This window comes from Symphalangus syndactylus, chromosome 13, assembly GCF_028878055.3.
Source record: "Symphalangus syndactylus isolate Jambi chromosome 13, NHGRI_mSymSyn1-v2.1_pri, whole genome shotgun sequence".
NCBI lineage: Eukaryota > Metazoa > Chordata > Mammalia > Primates > Hylobatidae > Symphalangus > Symphalangus syndactylus.
The window spans coordinates 100762613-100782061 of record NC_072435.2 but is presented as its reverse complement, the minus strand read 5'-3'; the positions used below and the strand labels follow the sequence as shown (position 1 = coordinate 100782061).

Below are 19449 nucleotides of genomic sequence, written 5' to 3'. Positions count from 1 at the left end.
ATGTGATTGCTAATATTTACTCCTCACTCGGGCTCCAGTTTTGCAAGTCCTGTTGTAGAGATATTTTTGCAGGCTTACCTCACAGGGCACAGGGCGTGGATTAATTAGCTGATGTTGGTAAAGCATTTCATACAACCTTTGCGTACAGTAGGTTAAGTATGAGTAAGATTAAAGCTGATCTCATTTGAAAGACTTTTCACACAATGTGCTCTGTTCAGGGCAGGTGACAAGCTGTGTTGTAAGTGTGTTGGTTTCCGATGAACTCATACTGGCTGCACAGAATCATAGTTGGCCTTGCACCCTGAAATATTACACGTAGGAAAACACGCAGCATTTTCAAATGGTATTCCTAGGAGAGACCTGGAGAGTCTGGTTGTTCGAAGTCGTTTTGGAAGGCAGCTGTTGTGTGTTGCACGCTGTGCCCCTTCTTCCCTGAGCGGAGGTGGAGCTGTGTGGCTGTGTGGGTGGCCCCTGAGTGCTCTCCCCTTGAGGTTTGGGTACAGCCTGGTGCTGGCAGTTCCCTGGCAGGTCTTTCCATTACATTCGGAGCACTTGCCAGTAAGCTCTGAGGGAGAATTTGAGTGGCCCATGGTCCCTGCTTGTTTGGAAGGCCTGGAGGGTGGGTATACGTGTTGACCAGTCTCTGAAGGAGGCATATATGGGGAAGTAACATATTAGAGTTGACTAAAATAAAGAAAAGAATGAATTAGAAGAGTAGAAGCTCCTGGGATCTGAAATGGTGTAGCTTAAGAGAGCCTCCTGCAAAGGGTGTGGCAAAAGAATGAGTCTTTGAGACATCTGATGACAAAGCAGGATCAGTAATCCATGGCTCTTGGGCCAGCATCTTATTTTAGTAAATAAAGTTATATCAGAATGAAGCCACATTTACTTGTTTAGTAAATGTTCTGGCTTATTTTGTGCTACAAAGCAGAGTTGAATAGTTGTGGCAAAGACCATATATGGCCCACAAGCCAAAAATATTTACTCTCTGGCTCCTTACAGAAAAAGTTTGCCCACCCTAGTGTAAAGCAGAGGCCTTCTCCTCTCCTGCCTTGTAGTAGAACTTGGGATCTTAGTAGCATTTAGGAGTGTGGATTTTAGAATTGGACAGCTCCAGGTTTACATCCCAGCCCTGCCACTCATCAGCCATGTATCCTTGCACAGGTGGCTTAATCTCTCAGTGCTTCAGTTTCTTCATCTATAAAATTGAGTTATTAATTAGAACCTGCTTTACAGGGTCATTGGAATTAGATGAGGTCATGCACAATGCATTTAGCATAGGGTCTGGCATGAATGAAGCCCTCTGTAAATGTTAGCTGCTGTTATAATGATTCTGTGGGTCTGCAAATCATGTTCCACATGGTGCTGCCCTCAGGCAGGTGCCAAGATAGCTTGAATGAATCCATCTGCTGCTAACTCAGAAAGAAGGAGCACGAGATTTTCAGTCATAGCCGAGTATCAGCCCAGTGAGTGAGATAAGACCTTTGTTTCCATGCACTCTGATCTTCAAAACAACACTGCTAAAGATGGTTGACAGGTAGTAGTCCCTGGCCAATTGCTTCATATTTTATTTCATTTGTGATGTTTCCTTGTATAGTTAGGAAAGATTTTTCCCCTTACACCATGATTTCAGGTATTGTTTTAAACTTGGAATTTAGATGAATCTTCTAACCTTGTTCATTCATTCATTCATCAAACGTTTGTTGAGGGCTCTGTGCTAAGAACTGTTGGACGTTCCTGTCTGAATGAAGGACATTGTGCTTGTGACTTTGTCCACTTGCTGACTTCTTGACTATGTGGCTAGAAGTCACATTTCTGGTTAGTTTTGAAAGGGGTTGAATACCAGTAGGATGTCAGAGCCAGGCACTTTTGTTGTATTTGTCTGACTGTCTTCTGAGGAAAAAGAGCCACGTTTCCTGGTCTATTAATGCCTATTCCTTAGGGCAGAGCAGGAAGTCAGGGAACAGGTTGGCCAGTTGTCTACAAAGAGAGTCAAAAAAAGGTAGGACTTGGCTCTACTGTATTCTGCCAAATAGGACTGGGAAAAATAAAATAAGCTCCTGCAGAGCTCAGGACTTAGCCTTAAAGGAACAACCACCCCAGGAGAAATAGCCAGTGGAGGCCGAGGCCAAGAAGGTAGGCCAGTGTCCTCCCATCATCTGTGCCACGTCAGACCCAGTGGCTCTGCTCCTTAGGAATAAACCCTGAATCTTAAGCTTTAACTGAGCTTTAGAAATGCAAGGCAAGTTTTCTAGGCTGCCCATATCAGTGGTAGGAGGATAGTGGTAGAAAACTGCTGTGTAGCCAGAGATTAGAGGAATAAACAAGAGGAGAGGAAAAGGAGCAGTACGGGCTGGTGAAAATGGCACAAATCAGGCCTCCCAGGGCATCACAGCTCTTGAAGAGCAGTGCTTCCTCGGGTTTTCTGGGATACTTGGGTTTAGCTGTGCTTCTCTTACCATCCATCATTGCCAGCGAATGTTCTAAGCCTGGTGGAATCTGACCTTGTCATATGCTGCTTCAGTCCCCACTGTGCTTCCAGTAGGTGTGAGCCTGGGCTCCGGGGACCTGCACACCTTCGCACTGCCTCATTCCCAGCCTGATATCGCCTCCAAGCGCACAGCCCTTGCTCCAGCCACGCTCCACTTCAGAGTTGTTCAGACAGGCAGTGTACTTCTTCCACGTGTTGGCGCCTACTGGGAAGCTCGTCCCCATGGCTGACTCCTAGTTTGTCTTCAGAACATCTGTTCCCTGGAGACTCTCTGTCAGAGCCCCCCAACACAGCCAGTATTTTTCTTTTGCAGTTCTCATCACACTTGTAACTATTTTTTTGATGCGTGCTTCCCTAAAAAGCCCCATGAGGACAGGGACTCTGCCCTCGTTGAATGTCTGGCACACTATAATTGCTCACTTCATTTCTTTATGGACTGAATGACCAGAAGGAGCAGTCATTTGTAAAGGGTTAAAAAATAAAATAGCAAGCTTTAACCTTTTGATTCATTTTGGTCTTGTTTTCCAAATGTCTGAACAAAACATTTTATTATTTGACAGGCACACACATATGCTTTCTTCTTTTTTATTTTTAGCTACATATGGTGGAAAGGGATTTTTTTTCTTTTATAATTTTTTTTTTTTAGAGACAAGGTCTCACTCTATCACCCAGGCTAGAATGCAGTGGCACAATGATGGCTTACTGCAGCCTCAACCTCCTGGGCTTAAGGGGTCCTCCCGCCTTAGCCTCCTGAATAGCTGGGACTACAGGTGCATGCCATCCTGCCTGGATAATTAAAAATGTTTTTATTTTGCAGAGATGGAGTTTTGCTATGTTGCCTAGTCTGGTCTCAAACTCCTGGTCTCAAGTGATCTTCCTGCTTCAATCTCCCAAAGTACTAGGATTATAGGTGTGCACCACGGGACCCAGCCAATATTACTTTTTAAGGGATTCTCAGAGATGGCATTTTTCAGTGACTGTATACCTTGGACTAATCTTACTTGCTTTTTCTCTTCTCTCCACAGAATGAGATGTGCCTGGCCACACAACAGCTTTCTAAGCAACTGCTGGCGTATGAAAAACAGGTAACTTGGTATTTATGTGGCCTATGATGCTGCTGTGTTCAGGACTTTCTTAAGTGGAATTATCCAGAGGCATCCTTAGAGACCTAAATTATTTGTTTCATTTTCTTCATAGTTTTTTTTTGTCTTGTCTTTTCCCTTCCACTGATGTATTGAAATCAGTGATTATCCCACAGTCTTTATGAGGTATTCTAATTAGCCTCTAGAAGTAATTAACTGCTATTGAGGGTTCCGAGTCTCCAAGGAACTACAAGTGAATCAACATTAGCAACTCCAGGAAATAAACACTCAAATAAAGTCAAAAAATATGTTTGACAGAAAGGAATGACCAGGGAGGGTCAGATGAGTGCACCCTGGGGACAGGACAAAGGGGATATCTGTGACTCCCTCTTCAGGTAGACACTTCTGACAGGACGTGCTCTTGGAGAAGAAAGGACGTCAGTGTGGAGGGTCATGTTCTGCAGGTGATGCGTCGTGCTGAATTCCCCAGCATTCACTTAACACCTGCTTCTTTTATTCTTTGGTCTTAGAACTTTGCTCTTGGCAAAGGTGATGAAGAAGTAATTTCAACACTCCACTATTTTTCCAAAGTGGTGGATGAGGTAAGATAGCAACATAGAAAATTTGTATTTGATTCTTTCTTGAACTTTATCTTTTGTTGTTATTTTGGCCCACTTTCCATTTTTAAATATCTACTTAAATATCTGAGAAGGTATCTCAACTTTTTGATCTTCCAAAGCTCCTTTCATAGGAGAGGTTGTACACTAACTATTAACGTTTGTTTCTGGTTTGAGAGGAAAGGCTTCGATATATATGAAGAACAGACCAAAAGAAAGATTTCTGAGAATGTGGTTTCCAAAGGAGAGTATATTAGTTTCTCAGATTGCCATAGTAAATTACCATGAATAGGTAGCTTCAAACATCAGAACTTTATCCCCTCCCAGTGTGCTGTAGGCCAGAAGGCTGAAGTCAAGGTGTTTGCAGGGCCACACTCCCTCCGTTGGCTCCAGGGAGAATCCTCGTGCATCTTTTGGTGGCTCCAGGTGTTCCTTGGCTGTGGCAGCATCACTCCAGTCTGGCTTTACATCCCCTCTATCCCCGATGTTTTTCCTCTTCCATGTCTTCTCTTCTTATACAGGCACTTGGCATTGGATTTAGTGACAATCCAGGATGATCTCATTTCAGGATCCTTCATTACATCTGCAAAGACTCTTTTTTTTCAAATATTCACATGTTCTGGGTGGTCATATCTTTTAGGGGAGTGGTACAGTTCAACCCACTACAGAGGGTTTATTTTTATGGGTTTTTTTATTATTTTTTAATTTTGTAGGGATGGCCTCTTGCTTTGTTGCCCAGGCTGGCCTCAAACTGTGGCCTCAAAGGATCCTCCTGTCTAAGCCTCCCAAAGTGCTGGGGTTACAGACATGGGCCACCATGCCTAGCTTACTACAAAGGGTTTAATACAACTGTTCTTATAGCTATATTTTACAGTACATTTGGAATATTTGTAAAAAAACAAAACAAAACCAGGTATAGGAAAAGTGCATAAATTCTAATGGTAAAAAACATAAGAGCTCAGATGCTACTAGTGCTGGACAGAACTCTGCAAAATTAGGTAGATATAAATAGTTCCATCTTTTCTTTTGTTTTTAAGACAGAGTCTCGCTCTGTCACCCAGGCTGGAGTGCAGTGGCGCGATCTCGGCTCACTGCAAGCTCCACCTCCTAGGTTCGTGCCATTCTCCTGGCTCAGCCTCCCGAGTAGCTGGGACTACAGGCGCCTGCCACCATGCCCGGCTAATTTTTTGTATTTTTAGTAGAGACGGGGTTTCACCGTGTTAGCCAGGATGGTCTCGGTCTTCTGACCTCGTGATCCGCCCACCTTGGCCTCCCAAAGTGCTGGGATTACAGGCGTGAGCCACCGCTCCCGGCCAGATAGTTCCATCTTTTAAGGAGTTTGAATACTCAGAGAATCATGATAAAGAATAAACATAAAGGAGTATGCAGATGCCGTTTAACTGACCAGTTATTGATCTGCAGTAGATACTGTCTTTGGTTTACAAAATGAGAAACTAACATTCATATCAAACTGTACTAATTGCATTTTCATTTATTCAGCAAACCAGTTCAACAAGCCATTATTTATTCAACAAACATTTATTGATGACCTTCTACTTAGCAGACGCTGTTCTAGGCACTGGGGTTATAAAAGTGAACACGTCATATGGTTTTTATTGTGCTTTGTCCTCTACCCTACTAAGCAGTAGGAAAAAGACAAACTCGTTCTCTTTCTATACTTTCAGCACTCAGCACACTTTGGTCACCAAAAAGTGTGGGTTTTCCCCACATCAAGCAATTCTGTGACACTAGCTGGCTGTCCTACAATTTAACTTAATTCCGACATATCTTACCTGGAGATAGCCTCAGATCCCACAAGTTAAGGGCATGATCCCACCAGACTACCCCCTCCCCCACACTTCAGATGCCAATTGCAAGTCTAGGCCTCTGGTACTTCTGACAAACGAGCTATAGACTGGGGGTTCCTGCAACATCCCCCTGGGCTTTGATTATTTTCTAGAATGGCTCACAAATCAGGGAAACACTTAAATTTACCAGTTTATTATAAAGGATATTACAGAGGACACAGATGAATAGCCAGATGAAGTGATACATAGGGCAAGGTACAGGGGAGGCAGCATGGAACTTCCATGCCCTCTCTGGGGACGTCACCCCTCTGGGCTCTGCCAGGTGTTTTAACGACCTGGAAGCTCTCCAAACCCTGCAGTTCAGGTGTTTTTATTGGCAGCTTCATCACATAGATGTGATCAACCTCTAGCTCTCTCCCGTTCCTGGAAGATGGGGGTGGGGCTGAAAGCTCCAAGCTCGTAATCATGGTTTGGTGTTTCTGGTGACCAGCCCCTATCCTGGAGGCCACCAGGAGTTGCCTCATCAGAACAAAGACACTCCCATCATCCAGGAAATTCCAAAGGATTAGGAACTCTATGTCAGAAACTGGGGTCAAAGACCAAATATTATAACAAAATATGCTCCTAGCACTCCTATTGCTCAGGAAATTAAAGGGTTTTCAGAGCTCTCTGCCAAGAACTGGGGCAAAGACCAAATACATATTTTTTATTATTATATCACACGCACTGCGTGGCTCTCTCTCAAATGTGTTGAAATGGGTAAAAGATACATAGAAGACGTAATTATAGAGGAGCAAAAGTGATTTTTGGAAGGTTGGGGAAGAGTTTTTCTTAACAGTAGAAAGATAACCCGGGGTGAGAAGCAATAGACTGCACCCCTGAGTCACATGTTTGCTTGAGAAGAGAGTTGCTAAGGAAATGCGGTTGTCGAAACCCCAGAAGCAAGATTTCCAGTTTAAAATATTTACTTACAACCACGTTGGCATGGGCAGGAATGATGATTGTTTCAGTAGGGAGTGAATAGTTCCCAAAGGATGGAAGTATGGTTTTTATTTTTTTATTTTTTGAGACAGAGTTTTGCTCTTATTGCCCAGGCTGGAGTGCAATGGCACGATCTTGGCTCACCGCAACCTCTGCCTCCCGGGTTCAAGCAACTGTCCTGCCTCAGCCTTTCCAAGCAGCTGGGATTACAGGCATGCGCCACCACGCCCGGCCAATTTTGTATTTTTAGTAGAGACGGGGTTTCTCCATGTTGGTCAGGCTGGTCTTGAACTCCTGACCTCAGGTGATCCGCCCGCCTCAGCCTCCCAAAGTGCTGAGATTACAGGTGTGAGCCACCATGCCCGACCAGAAGTGTGGTTGTTACAGGCAGTATCATGGCACCTTGGAAGGTTAGCTCTGCAAGGAGTTTTCAAACAAACCTTTTGATGTAAAGACCCAGAGAGCGAAAGCAGTTAGGCCAGGTGGGGCCTAGATCTGGGAAGAGGAGAGTAGCTTTTGAGGCTGTTCACTCTACCTGGGCCTAAACCAGGTTGAAAAAATTTTAAGGCAAGCTATTTGACTCAGAAATTAAAGGAAAGATCAACAAAAAGTAGAAATTTATGTGGCTTATATCTAATAGAATGCATTGGAATGAGATCTTACATGTTATAAGTCACACAGAGATTTCCATGCATGGTGATTTCCCTAAAAGCAGAGTTTCCGGACCACTTCCTTTGAGTGCACCTGAGACAGGATGTCATTGTCATTAGAGTCCACTGATTGAAGACTGAGCATGTATGCCAGGCACTCTGCTCTGAGTGTGTCCTGTTCATGTCACTGTCTTGTCCTCACATGCCTTAGCCATGCAAGGAAGATGCTGTTGTCCCCATTTTCTGTATGGCGATGCTAAAGTTGTGAGAGGTGGTGCATGCCCCTTCCATTCTCCTCAGCGAAGGTGCTCTGGTCAGCAGTGATTATCCTGTACAACTCACAGCTCAAAAGCCCCACGTTAAAAGCTGATGACATAACCCCCTTAATTCTTGGGGAGAAAATGAGTAGCTGGGAAATGTACCATTTCTGAAGTATATAACCATTGGAAAGACACTTAATCTTTCTGAGTTTTGGTTTCTCCATCTTATATGGCATCAGCAAGGCCCACTTAATTGGGCTATTATATTGATTGAATTAAATAATGTCTCTCAGAGCGTCAAGCACAGAGCCTGTTAACTGTTAATGAAAAACAGTACCTTTCTTATAGAAGTTTTTCTGGAAAAGTAGTCATCACATTCTGTTCTGAAGGCATTTACTGGCATGGCTGTCTTCCTGTGTTACCCCCAAATATAGCTGCCATGCTTTGACTCGGTCGAGTGATAGGGAAAGTGTTAGCAGCTTGCCCCAGTGCTCCCCTGCCTGGCAAATGGTTGACCTTAGGCAAGTCTTTAAGCTTATAAGAGTGGCCTCTGAAGCCACAGCCTAGAGGACCAGATCTGTTGGGAGATGCATGTGCAGAAGGTTGATGAATATGCGTGACTGCCAGCACTGCTAAAAGAAACTTTGCCACATGTTGAATCCAAAAATGATTGCTGGGTGATTTCCCCTTAGTCACCCAGCAGGAATCCCAAAATATCTGGAAGTCTGTGGTCTAGTGGGAAAATCCCTCCCATTATATTCATTGCCAACATCTAGATTCCCAAACATGTGAGCATAAAGGACAAATTCTATATCCCAGGCTATGTAGTGGAAAGTAAACAAATCTTAGACCCACCAGCCCCAGATTAGAAGCCCAGCTGTGCTATTTATTTGCCCTCTGGATTTGGAGAGCTATTTGCATGTCTGTAAAGTGGTGATGATAAATAATACCTAACTCACAGAATGGGTGAGAACTACTTAGTATTGAGCATATAAAGCTGGCATGCAAAAAGTACTCAAAAATGCACTGATAGGGATAATTTTTATTTCTCCTAGATAATTTACAAAGATAGAATTTACTGAGTCCTTGAGGTGGAAAGGGAGAAAGAGTCCAGAGCTGTTAAAATCATCTGGTGAGGAGCCTCACATCTAAATGCAGTTGTCTTATATCTTATATCTTACTCTCAGAAAGGCCTTTGCTAGACTAAAGGTCTGAAATCTGGCAGAGTTGTTTTGTAGGGAGTATTCTTTTTTTTTTTTTTTTTTTTTTTTATTTGAGATGGAGTCTCGCTGTGTCTCTGTCACCCAGGCTGAAGTGCAGTGGTGCAATCTTGGCTCACTGCAAGCTCCACCTCCCGGCTTCACACCATTCTCCTGCCTCAGCCTCCTGCATAGCTGGGACTACAGGTGCCCGCCACCACGCTGGCTAATTTTTTGTATTTTTAGTAGAGACAGGATTTCACTGTGCTAGCCAGGATGGTCTCGATCTCCCGACCTCATGATCCGCCTGCCTCAGCCTCCCAAAGTGCTGGGATTATAGGCGTGAGCTACCACGCCCAGCTGGTAGGGAGTATTCTTTCTCCAAAGTCACTTCCAGGCCCATAGCTGGCTCTGGTTTTCAGGTGAGTAGGTTTCCAGCAGGCCCATCTTTAAGGCGTGGCTTTAGCCTCCCTGGAGAGTGAGAGAGCTGAGCAGCCCGGCGAGGTCCTGAGCCATGACAGCACTGACAGCTGGCTGTGTTCTCTGCAGGCACATCCAGGCATTACGATTCTCCAGTGGGGTGAGGCCCAGAGTGGGAACACAGAAGAAGCAGAGTCTGCCCGGTGAACAGGGTAACTGTGGGCCCAGACACTCTGTTAGCAAGCTTAACTGGTGCCCTGGTCAGTTAGAACCTTGCATTTCATTTTTCATGCTTCTAGGCCAGTATCATTTACTGCTTTATGAAGGGTACTTATTTGCTAAGGAAGTCTCCCTGAGCTCTGTGACCACACAGAAGTGTTCAGTGTGATTCCTTGGTGAAATGAGACTATGTCAATAATAATAATGTATTTAATTTACCTGAATACCATTCTCTTTCTTTCAGCTTAATCTTCTCCATACAGAGCTGGCTAAACAATTGGCAGACACAATGGTTCTACCTATTATACAATTCCGAGAAAAGGATCTCACAGGTAAAGTAACTGAGTTCAATGCCAGTTACCTTCAAAATATTGTGTAATGCACTTAATAATAATTCTTACTGCATTACTTTCTTTCAATGTGTAGATTGCTGAGAAATGCCTTTCTTTTTGAGCAGTTCAATTCAGCGAAATTTACTGACTTCCCACTATGTTCCCAGCTCACCTAAAGGAGATCACAGGCCAGTGGAAAGACAGGTGTGGAAACAGATCGTTGTAATATCGTGTGATGAGGGCAACAGGACAGAGATGCACAGGAGTAGAAACAGCACACAGAAAGGCGTGCTAGGGAAGGCTTCCTGGAGAAGGTGATCTCTGAGCTGGGTTTTGAAAAATGACATTAATGCTGTGTTCCAGATTAGGGGACATTTGTAAAGTCATGCTGTTCTTGGGGGAACCGTGAATGCTTTGGAATGGAAAGCGGGAGCTTGGAGAGGGGAAGATGGGATAGGAACCGTGCTTTCCCTGTGCTAGACTCTGGGGATGCAGCTGTGAACGATGGATGGGGGCTGCTCTTATGGAACTCCCAGTTAGTGAGTAAGGGAATCTGTGAGTCAGTCAGAAAACTTAGTTGTCCTTTTGGACTAATTTTGGTTCTTCAACTAAAATATAGCATTAGGACAATTTTATATTTCTTAGAAATCAAGGTAGTCACAAAATGCACATAAAAAAGAATGAATAATCTTTTTTTTTTTTTTTTTTTTTTTTTTTTTTTTTTTTTTTTGAGACGGAGTCTTGCTCTGTCGCCCAGGCTGGAGTGCAGTGGCGCAATCTCGGCTCACTGCAAGCTCCGCCTCCCGGGTTCACGCAAGAATGAATAATCTTGAAAAAACTTAGCTGATGTTAGAAAAGGGACTCCACATTTTCTAGTCCTATTCTCTCTTCATTGGAAGTATTTATTACTTAGAGTTTAAGAATTACATTTTCTAGAACACTGATATAAACAAGTTGCTGGCCCCAAAAAAGCCTAAACCTGAATGCTAAAAGATCTGGTCAGTATATTACTTCGTCTTTAAAAATATATCACCTTAAGCTTTTATTGCGGCGGGGGTGGGGGCGGAGAAAGGTTGCAGTAAATCTAAAGACAAGTCTTAAAGGTGAAGATTGGCTGGGCGCAGTGGCTCACGCCTGTAATCCCAGCACTTTGGGAGGCCAAGGTGGACGGATCACGAGGTCAGGAGATCTAGACCATCCTGGCTAACATGGTGAAACCCCGTCTCTACTAAAACTACAAAAAATTAGCCGGGCATGGTGGCACGTGCCTGTAGTGCCAGCTACTCGGGAGGCTGAGGCAGGAGAATCGCTTGAACCCAGGAGGTGGAGGTTGCAGTGAGCCGAGATCGCGCCACTGCATTTCAGCCCAGGCGACAGAGTGAGACTCCGTCTCAAAAAAAAAAAAAAAAAAGGATGAAGGTTTTCCTCCCTTGCTTTGAGATCCCCTGTGTTTGTGTCACCTGAGGCTAAGGAACAATGATAGAACTGGCATAAACTCTACATAAGGTCAGTTTGGCAGCACTAAAACTTAATAAACAAAAAATAACAAGTAATAACCTCCATTTGCTTGCATAAAGGGAAGCCTTGATTAAACAAAGCAGGAATTTTAGTGCTTTTTAGTGTTGCTCATCTATCATTGCATAGGAAGCTAAAACATGCTTGCCTTAGTCATCTGCTGATTATTCAGTCCTCACTGAACGCCTTAGTGGGTGCATTTTTTTGAAGGGTTTTCTCTAAATAAAATCATTGGAAGTGAACGGGATGTCATTTTTAAAACAAACTCCAAGTCTGTTTGAAAGAAAATAATCATCTCCTAAGACCTATGTTGTCAGATTTATGTCTTTCAGGTTTGCTTATGGGAGGCAGAACTAGAATTGAGAGTGCCCAGAAGCATTAATGACAGTGGCCTCCGTTAATCCAGTGACCCCAAATGTGGATGAGTAGTATTTGCCCAGGATGGTGATTTTTTAAAGTGGAATAAAACTGCTCATTAGTAGTAAGAAGGAATCTTCTTAGTATCTTTGAAAAAGGTTAAACATCCTTTTCTGATGCCACCCAGGACATCGCTTTGAAGTATTTGGCCCCGGGTCATACCTGAGTCAACATCAGACCAGATTAGAATCTGACCTCCCTCTGCCTAGACAGTGGCGTTTTATCTTACACTTCTTGGCCTTTATTTACTCACCAACACAAGTACGTAATCTGAATGAAGAGAACGCAAGAGATATTAAGGAAACTACTTAAAATTGATAAGTAAAGAAACCTAAAACTTGACTCCAACAAGAAGTAAAAGATGGGAGAGAAAAAAAGAAAAGTGCAAGCAGGAAACGGCAGAAAGCAGCCTGATATCAAAAGAGTATGAATAACGCGAAGAGAATTTAAAAGCTGGAGGCAGTTTGGAGGCAAATTGAAAACCAGTATAACCAACCTAGATGTGAATGGCTTTGCTTTGTTTGACAAAATGAAAATGAATTGTTTTAGAATTGTAGAAAGTGTCGCTTTCTTTTAGGTATCGATCATTGTGTTTTTAAGTTTCTGACCTTGGACAGTCACTGCTCTCAATGATCTTTTCGGATTTTTGGTCTTGGGCTTGGTTCAGCCATCTCTGTGCATGATGGGTGTGGCACCCACTTGGAGTAATAGTTATTGGTGTTGGCTTGTCGCAACTACAGTATGCTAGATCGTGTCACATTTTTCATTAATACGAGAACCGCGTATTCCTTTGTCCAGGGATGACTCCAGTAAGTCAGATATTAAAATGGCAACACAGGAAGCTTCTAGGTTCTGGGTGTAGAAAGATGTATTAAGACACTCTATTTAGGGGCCGAGGCACCAGAACTTAAGTTTATACTCCAGGTCTCCATGAAAAGTACCTGTCCACCACACTGTCCAGCCCACCTTCCCGGTGCGCCCTCTCCCTCACGACCCTGAGTGCTGTGTGGAGAGGCGGGGCTGCTCAGGTCGTCAGGGTCACTGGGTGTGGGGGCATGGTTGAAGCCATATGTTTCAGTGAGCCCAGGTCCCAGCCTCTGGGCCAGGCCTGTGAGAGCAGGGGACTGAGGTTCCCTTGCACACATATTCTCTTATTTTCAGGGGAAAGTGCAGAGCTCCGGGTTGGCATGTTTTATTTTTCATTGCTCTGAGACGGTCCCTTTTCTCCTTTTCAGAAGTAAGCACTTTAAAGGATCTATTTGGACTCGCTAGCAATGGTAGGCACCTTCTCCTTTCCTGGTGTGTGGGTGTGTGGGCTTACTGTGGCAGAGAGGAGACGCCCAATGAATGTTGTTCCCTTTCGACCCTGACCCTCCTGGGTGCTCAGATGTCTGTTTATTTTTAGAGCATGACCTCTCAATGGCAAAATACAGCAGGCTGCCTAAGAAAAAGGAAAATGAGAAGGTAAGAATACTTTACATGTTGTTTTTCACTTCATTTACATAAAGGCTTTTCATGTCTTCCTCTTGTGAATTTATGGCATAAAACGGTGTCGTGGTTTTTTTTTTTTTTTTTAACTATACATGGACTTTTAAAATTATTCATTCCAAATCTCATAAGTAGACCTCCACTTCTCTATTCTATCTTTTCAAACTGGTTTATTAAACACCAGCTTAGAGCCATTGTAAGATTATGATCACACAGGGGTTTTAACTTCAGCCTGCTGCCTCGTCTGACTCATTTATCACCCAGGTCACTTGAACTCCTTGCCCCAAGTGTTGACTCTGATTCTTTAACCCATGCTTTCTAGGACCTTCGCTACTCTAGATAATATTGACTATTTTCATGCATATAACTTTTCACTTCTGTTACATGATCTCCTTGGACTAAATTATTTCCTTGGCATACAGTCTTATGAGTGAACTAGAATGTCTGTGGCCTTCTTCAGTACATGCTGCCATATTTTATCCTGAAGGACTGTAGGACTTTGCACTGTTCCCAGGAGAGTACTGGCTTCACCTCACTGCAGCCTCACGAGCACTGAGATGCTGTTTCTTGCATATTTTTAATTTGTATTTTTTAGAAAGTTGAGGTGCAGCCTTATCTGCGTTTTATTATATTTGTCACAAAAATGGTTATAATGCATAAACAAACATTTTGAAGTGCACGCTTTTACAGAATTGTCATGTACAGTAGACAACTTGAAGTTTTCCTTTCACCTTTTAACCAGGTGAAGACCGAAGTTAGAAAAGAGGTGGCCGTGGCCCGGCGGAAGCAGCACCTCTCCTCCCTTCAGTACTACTGTGCCCTCAACGCGCTGCAGTACAGAAAACAAATGGCCATGATGGAGCCCATGATAGGCTTTGCCCATGGACAGGTAGGGGAGTCCCTCCCTGAGGGCTGAAACCTAAGCTAGCTGTGACGTTCTGCTGAGAGAGCACTCAGGAGACACTGAAGCATCGTCGCAGAAAGAAACATAAATGCACAATCTCCCTGGCAACTTGGTGGTATTCAGCACTTGGTTGGACAGCTTCCAGTTGAGCTGGTCATCTTCAGCTGGACACGCATTGGCCTCGAGGTAGGCCATATGTTCAGGAAATGAGGCCTGGGCCCCAAGCCTCTCTTGGGGAGGAGCCTGTGTGGCCCTTTTTTTCTAATCCAAATGAAAGCCAGCTGGGTGCAGTTCTCCTAGAAGCAGCTACCACTGGGGTTGGGATAGCTCGCCTGTCACCCAGGATTCCCGGCACTCCTTGCTGCTCTGTAGTAAGGGCCCCCTCTGCTGGCTCCTCAGGCGGCACCTCTCCTAGGTGATCCCAGCACCTTAACATCTGGGCATGGGGAAACGTTGCCAGTGCTTTATGAGGTCTTCTGTGTTTACTGGGTTTCTATCCTCCTATTTAATGGTTGGCTGAATATTTGTCTTAAGAGAGGCTCTACTTTAAGGACGGGGAGTTGACTATAGTGGCACCAGTGCAGTGGAGACAAGAGTGACTGTGAATGTGAGGCTGATGGCACCACCCCCTCACTTTCCACCCCGTCCTGCATGTGCCCCACTCATGCTGTCTCCAAAGCCATCCTTTGGTCCGTGAGAAAGGCACCCAGGAATCTTCTCTCAGTTGCCAATCTATGAACAGAAGGGGATGCGAGGAAGCAAAATGTTGTTAAGAAAAAGTCACCAACTTAAAAGTACCTGATATATGAACATCTAATACTTCTATAATACATTTTTAAGGCACATATATTAAAAAACAAAAACCTCATGTCAGTGTCATTCAACAAAAAGGGGAATGAGAGAGGAGCTTTAACCCATTTCCTGTTTAGAGGAAAAAAGTGCAGCTCACTGCCAGCACAGTACTCTCAGGGCAAACGGGAAATGGGTTCGGAAAATATCCAAGCTCAGTTGTCTTCCTTCTTAATCTAGTTGTTAGGTTGTTGAATGGTGAGTTCACTGAAGTCAGCCTATGCCTTTGGAAGTGATACTTAAATAGAGCGATAGAGTCTTTCTGTGTCTTCTGAGTGAAGTAGCACCACCCAGCTGTGGGCGGCATCAGTCTTCAGCAGATCTTGGGAGTTGTCCAGGTGCTTGTGATGGGCACTTGTGCACACAGGTGTGCAGTAACTCATACTGTTGCCCTCCCCTCTCCTGCAGGCAGTATTGCAGCTGGCAGATGGCCTTGCCATATCAGAGAATGCCGGGGCTCTCTTTGTTCTCTTTAGTTAACCCCTCCTGGATTGACGCCATCCCTCTGGGGCCGTAACCTTGCTCAGTCAGAGGCCTAGGGTCAGGAAGGGTCTCAGATCTAGCATCTCGGAAGGATGAGCAGCTCTGGTCCTGATCGGTCAGTGCTGTAGAACTTGCTTGATAAGAGGGTGTCCTGCAAGGCCTATAGGACAAGCTTGACACCAGCTGGTTTCATTCTCGTTCATGGCCAAGGACTACCTCACTGCTCCCAGCCTGGACTCTCTAAGTGAGTGCTCTGGCCACAGAGGGAGAAGAGGAGCTGTGGGTACTGTAGCACACATGTAGCCCCAGTTCTGTGGGAACAGCAGAGCACACCATCATTATTGGGTGGCAGGAGCATCATTTTTGAGAGCTGAGAATGGCATCTTTCATTTTTCATATCCAGATTTCAAGACACAAGACCAAGTAGGCCCTTTCCCTGTGGATTATTTTTAAATGCAGATGAAAACAACAGCTCCTTCTCCTAGACAAGTTTGTTGCCTGGCACCGTGGAGTGATCTTCTGGATGATTCAGAAGCATCAGCTGTCTGTCCTCCTGCCTCATCCGACCTTGGCAATCAGGGTTTATTGAGCCCCAGCCTCTGTGAGCTGATGGTTCCGTGAACATAGCACTTCCTGCTGCTCACTAAGGCAGTTGTGGTGGAGACTCACCAGGCTTCTTGGCACCACCCACCTTTGTGGAGGTGTGGGGACTCCATTCCTGCCTTCTCCAGCACTTGAAGTCATGTTCGGTCCTCATGCCTGCAAACTGAGGCTCTGTAATCGGTGCGCAGGTTTTTGAGAACAGAACAGTGACCTCCAGTGTTATATTGACGGGACAGGCTGTGATGCGGCTGTAGAGCCAGTGTCTTACCTGCCTTCCGTTCATCCATTCACCCACTTTTCTTAGGGATTATGTGAGCCCCTGCCCTAAGGAGCTTACAGAATAGCAGAGGAGCTAAGACATGGCCTAGGAGTCCAAATTCCAAAGGAGTTCAGGGAGGGGAAGGAGAGGGAGGCCACCATGGCATTGTGCCATTAGAAATGCAGAGTGCTGACTTAACAGATTAATGATATTAAATGATTAATATCCATTTTGATATTTAACATTTCAGGAGTTCCAAATGGCATTTCCAGTGGTGATCTCTGTATGATTTAAAGATCATGGGGCCAGAACAGCCCCCTGCATGTATCACCTGGGTTAGGATGACCACAATCATCCATTTTTAACCTGTGATAACTAAGCACATTAGAACACATGCTTTCCCAGGGTATCTGGGGAATAGATGCAAAGCCGTCAGAACTATGCTGAGAATACCTGCTAGCCTCTTCAGGATCAGAGGTCGATTTTGGTGCCTGCCATGCCAGGAAAGGGAGGTTTCCAGGTCAGACAGACGAGCTGGGTTAATGTGTGAGAGAATACCCTTGCTCACACAGAACGTTCTCTCTCTTTTTTCATCATCCAGGCTTGCAACTGTAACTGTTACCTCCCAACCAGCAGACATAGAAAATGGAGCAGTTCATACCTAACGGGCAGATTTGCAAAAGTCATGGCTGTCGAAGAATGGAAACTGGAGCTGCTCAGGGGGGGATGGTGCAGATGCCACTAATACACAGAAATCTTCTTCTTCCCCTCTCCCATACCCCTGCCCTCCAGGGTTTGTCAGGGGACCCAGACTTTCTGGGAAGTGAGTATTAGACAGGAGTCACAGGAAGTAAGGAATCCCTTCCATTGGCACCCAAAAGCCAGCAACTGTGGTTTCCGTTTCAAAGTGCATAGTGCTCAGGTGTAGACTCAGTAGAGATGCTGCGGGTGCCGCGTGCGAGGCGGGCCAGCCAGCTGTGATGGCGGTCCTCACGCTGCCTGTCTCACCTTCAGTGAGTTCACTGATCACTTCCCCGGATGATTTCCAGAATATTATAATTATATCTTTCAGATTAACTTTTTTAAGAAGGGAGCAGAGATGTTTTCCAAGCGTGTGGACAGCTTTTTATCCTCCGTTGCAGACATGGTTCAAAGGTAATGCTGCACTCCGGCCGGGTCTTGTGTGCCCCTTGCCTTTCATGCTGATCTGACATCTCTGGGAGGTCGGGGGGAGGGTTCTAACTGTGGAGGGTCGCACAGAGCCTCTGTCCACCCCAGAAATGGTCAGTAACAGTGCCCTCGCCTTAGCTTCCAATATTCATAAATATCTGGGGCACACTCGCGGAGTTTTCTCCAGATTTCTTGTTGTGAATATTGGAGTTTCACATGTTACAAGCCTGGGAGTCCAGCTTAGCTTTGCTGTGGTTTTAGAAGAGCTCTTGGCTTTCTTTGAGAGTACATGGCAGTAGCAGATGGAAGTGCTGTCACTTTTCAGGAAACTCTGACCAGTGCATTAATTTATAATAGACAAAGGAGGGATAGAGCCTTTTTGGAATTAATTTTAAAAACTGTATTTGCTTATTTTAAGAAATACAACATCACTCTCTTCAGTAGTTGAGTAACTGCCACACTTACTGGAGGCTGTGGCCGCCCTGCCGCCTGCCCCTCCCCAGCTTCCATGACAGGGAGCTCTGAGGGGGGCCCTGGCCCCTGCAGCTTCAGGCTTGGTCCATCCGGAGCACAGCATGGGCTTCCCAAGTGCTTGCCACGAGTTCTGGAGTATAGAAATAGGTCCATGTATGTGTGTGTGTGTGTGTGTGTGTGTGTGTAGTTGACAAATAGACAAAATGGAAATAATGAATAAGAATTTTATTTCATGTGGATACATGAAGAGAAAGTTACTCATTTTCTTGAAGATGTTGCATTTCACCACACTTCATGAAGGCTAAACAAGGGAATTGATCTAGGTGGAAGTCTATGTGAAATGCTCCAAAAATAATCAGTCCCAAGAAAAGCCAGTGCTGAGCACTGAGACAGATGCAAAGGGAGCTGAGAGCATATACCCCTTCCTGAAAGTCACTGAGCTGTTTAGCTCTGAATAATTGGCAGCAGTGAGTGATGTAGCTTTTATTTATAATTATGCTAGAAACCAACTTGTGAAAATCTGATTGCAGTTTCTTGCCTTTTAATTTATTTTGTTCTTAGCCCCTGGGAATGTTAGGAGGAGGTAGAAGATGAGAGGCTATTAAATGGCCACTTTGTAAAAGTATCCTCCATCCCTCATCTTTCACAGTCTCTTCCTCATCCTGCTTTAACTCTCAGAATTCCTCGGACTTCTGTGTTTCTGGAAGAACCATCTATGCCTCAATTTTTTTCACACACCTGATTATTTTCTGAATGGGTAGCAGGACATTCGTGCCCATGCGTGTGAGATGCCATGGTTTCCTCTTTCTGCAGATCCTAGAGCCTGTGTCTTCCCTTCTTGTCAGCATTTCCATTAGCCATTATTAAATGGCCAACCCAAGTATAGCACCAGCCATCCTGAGAGAACCACAACCCAGGCATTAACGTCAGGGTCTGTGCCCGGGCTACATGGCCTTATCTGTGCAGGCTGGGGCTGGTTCTGTGAGTCACCCCCTCTGTCTGACAAGCTGTATTTAGTTATGGGGTGACAGGCAGCTAGTGGGGTTTCCAAAGTGAACCTTGCAGCACTTGATTCAAATAGCTAAAGTACTGTTTTGAATGCTATTTTTCCTGTAATTTTTCATTTCATGTTGGTGAGTAAATATGACCACTTTTCTCCAAACCAAGGGGTGGTTTTGTTGCCGCATTGCCATGCATGAGCAGCCAGCCCGCCCAGGGAGGCCTCAGA

The 19449-nt window shown here is 44.7% G+C and overlaps 1 protein-coding gene across 3 annotated transcripts in view; it reads left to right on the top strand.

Annotated features, from left to right (window-relative positions):
• Positions 1 to 19449, top strand: part of APPL2 (adaptor protein, phosphotyrosine interacting with PH domain and leucine zipper 2) — a 63539-nt gene that overhangs the window by 15540 nt on the left and 28550 nt on the right. For 2 of the 3 annotated variants that reach the window (XM_055239486.2, XM_055239487.2), the window contains exons 3-9: positions 3517 to 3576; positions 4104 to 4175; positions 9972 to 10059; positions 13227 to 13268; positions 13397 to 13455; positions 14222 to 14368; positions 17650 to 17732. In XM_055239486.2, coding sequence (XP_055095461.1) covers positions 3517 to 3576; positions 4104 to 4175; positions 9972 to 10059; positions 13227 to 13268; positions 13397 to 13455; positions 14222 to 14368; positions 17650 to 17732 — 551 coding nt within the window. Of the gene's footprint in view, positions 1 to 3516; positions 3577 to 4103; positions 4176 to 9971; positions 10060 to 13226; positions 13269 to 13378; positions 13456 to 14221; positions 14369 to 17649; positions 17733 to 19449 lie in introns of all 3 variants that reach the window. The other variant, XM_055239485.2, reaches the window with a different exon arrangement.